Below are 2,500 nucleotides of genomic sequence, written 5' to 3' on the forward strand. Positions count from 1 at the left end.
CTTCTTGCTGTGAGTACGAGGTGCTGCACAACGGTGCCGCGCGAAAGCGATTTTGGGATTCAGTGCCTTGCTCAAGGACACTTCGGCACACGTTGAGAGCTGGGATCAGGCTAAACAAGGTAACAGGCTTATCGAGCTAACAGGTTAATAGAATAAAACAAATGACTCATGTCACGGGTTTACAGGCTGACACACTGAGATGAGAGGAGGAGGGCTGGGTACCTCAAGGAAGAATTACAAATGTCTACCGCAAACGGTTGTGCAGGGGAACTCACACAGAGGAGGTGGCAGAGACAGAGGTTTTGAGGGTCGGGGGCTGGGACTCCCCTCCCTCTCCCCCCTCCCCGCCCTCATGGGGCATCTTGGGGGAGTTGGGGGCGGAGGAGTCGGGCGTGACGATCTCCTCGATGTCTGAGTAGGTTTTGGAGCCCTTCTTGATGCTGAACGCCTTGTTGAACGAGCTCCTCAACTGTTGGGAGAGATGAAGAGAGGATAAGAGAGAGAGAGAGAGAGAGAGAGAGAGAGAGAGAGGGAGAGAGAGAGAGAGAGAGAGAGGGGGAGCAAGAGAAAAAGGGAAAGAGTGAAACTGATTCTTGTACGGTGAAATCACAATTGGACTAAATAAATGGCTACTTTTGTTAGTACAGTTAAGTTGACACATGTAGATCACAGCCACGGTCTCTGGAGAGTTTATACAGCAAGTAGACAGTCACTGGGTCAGTAAGAGCGATAGTGATGTCGTCGTGAGCAGACATGTTGGGAATGTCCTGAAGAATGTCCCAACAGGCATTAACAAGAGAGACAGATGTTGACGTTGAGAAATTCCATCAGGAGGAAAAACAGACCCAGATAGAGAGAACAATCACCATCCATTCATCCAAGGATAACAATAACAAGGGATGTGATGATGACAAACGAAAGACGTGTGAGTCAGCGGAACGGCTGGCTGGAGTAAACACGCACTGGCGAGCTGTTTCTGTCACGCTCAAGCCCCACCCACCGGCGCCAGCGTCTGCTGTCCTCAGCTGAACACTTATTAACTCAACAAACTGAACAGAAATGAATGAACTTTTTTTTTTGGGGGGGGGGGCCTGTTGACCATGCTGTAGAGAAGAACGTAAAAGCATGAGATGTGTGTGGTTATATTCAGTCTACTCACCTCGCACACCTGAAACACAAACATAACCCAAGAGACAGGAGGGAGAGATTCTAGTCACACTCTCAGATTTGAATTCACACAGACACACACATGGGCATTGAGGTGGACAAGAAGAGGGTTTGTGGGTGAGTGTGTAAGTGTGTGTGTGTGTTTGTCCTTACCCAGCTCTTTTTCTTCTTCTTCTTGGCATCCTGGTCCTTTAGACTGCCCAAACTGGACATGCTGGTCAGGCTGTTGAGACTGGAGATGCTCTCACACGAGTTCTGACGACGCATACGCAGGTCTGAAACACAGCACACACACACACACACACACACACACTGCCAATCAGCTGCTGTATCAATGACATGGTGTGTATGTGTACAGAATATCTGTGTGTGTGAGACATTGAAGCAACGCATCAAAATCATTAATACGCATTGTTTTAAGATCTAAAAACAAAAAGAAAAAAATCTAGGAGTTGTAGTAGCTCCTCCTGACCTTTGGAGGCGATGTCTGGGATGCTGAGTGCTCCCTGGATGACGGCCTGGGCCTCCTCGTTCCTGGACTGCAGAGTCTCGATGGTCTCCCTCAGGTCCAGTAGCTCAGAGTCCTGCACAGGACAACCATCCAGACAACTTAAGTTACTTTATTTGACCACGTTAAAAATACACCAAGGAGACTCGTGTATGAATAAAACCACTGAGGAAAAAGTTAAAAAACGTATTGCCATTTTTATGTGTCCTCTCAACTGAGATTAAACCGACAGCATTAAAAGAACTACAACATCTGAGTGGCAGTTTACAAACAATTAACAAACAATACAATTAATATTTACCGACTCCACACAGCATTGCAATAAAACTGGAAATATAAATGGGAACCCTCATACATCTGCTTAGGTTGGGATTGGAGAGGAAACCCATTCAAATCCCTGGCTCCATAAATTCTCCTGTGTACCAGGAGTTTGATCAGAGAAACCCTGGCTTCCACCGGTAGCCTATTTAATCCTTGGAAGTGGCTCCTTCCAATATTGGCCCGAGAACCTCGCTGCAAAACCACTCTCATTAGTTCGTTTTGAGAGGTCTGTAGTTTGAGCATTAGCGCCTTTGAAGCACCCTCAAACCACCGTGTGCTTGCATAATCAAAGTGGTGCTGGATTAGTGCCGTAGGCTAGCACCTTCTGTCTAGCAGCATGGACTTTTTGGACAGAAATTTGGTTTGGCATTAACATTCCCCGGTACTCTCATGGCCATACTTTCCACTGCAGTGGATCCCACACTACTTACTGCAGTGGGTCTCGACCCAGTGTCCGTGCGTGTGAGTGTCTCTGGTGGGGTGAGGTGAGCAGAGGGTGGGATC

General features: G+C 47.6%; 1 protein-coding gene across 2 annotated transcripts in view; it reads right to left on the minus strand.

Annotated features, from left to right (window-relative positions):
* Window positions 1-2,500, minus strand: part of LOC311307063 (neuron navigator 1-like) — a gene marked incomplete at its 5' end in the record, with an annotated part of 68,821 nt that overhangs the window by 8,423 nt on the left and 57,898 nt on the right. For both annotated transcript variants that reach the window (XM_084435810.1, XM_084435811.1), the window contains 3 exons: window positions 276-469; window positions 1,321-1,442; window positions 1,640-1,751. In XM_084435810.1, coding sequence (XP_084291936.1) covers window positions 276-469; window positions 1,321-1,442; window positions 1,640-1,751 — 428 coding nt within the window. The remainder of the gene's footprint in view (window positions 1-275; window positions 470-1,320; window positions 1,443-1,639; window positions 1,752-2,500) is intronic.

Source organism: Borostomias antarcticus, assembly GCF_949987555.1.
Source record: "Borostomias antarcticus genome assembly, chromosome: 3".
NCBI lineage: Eukaryota > Metazoa > Chordata > Actinopteri > Stomiiformes > Stomiidae > Borostomias > Borostomias antarcticus.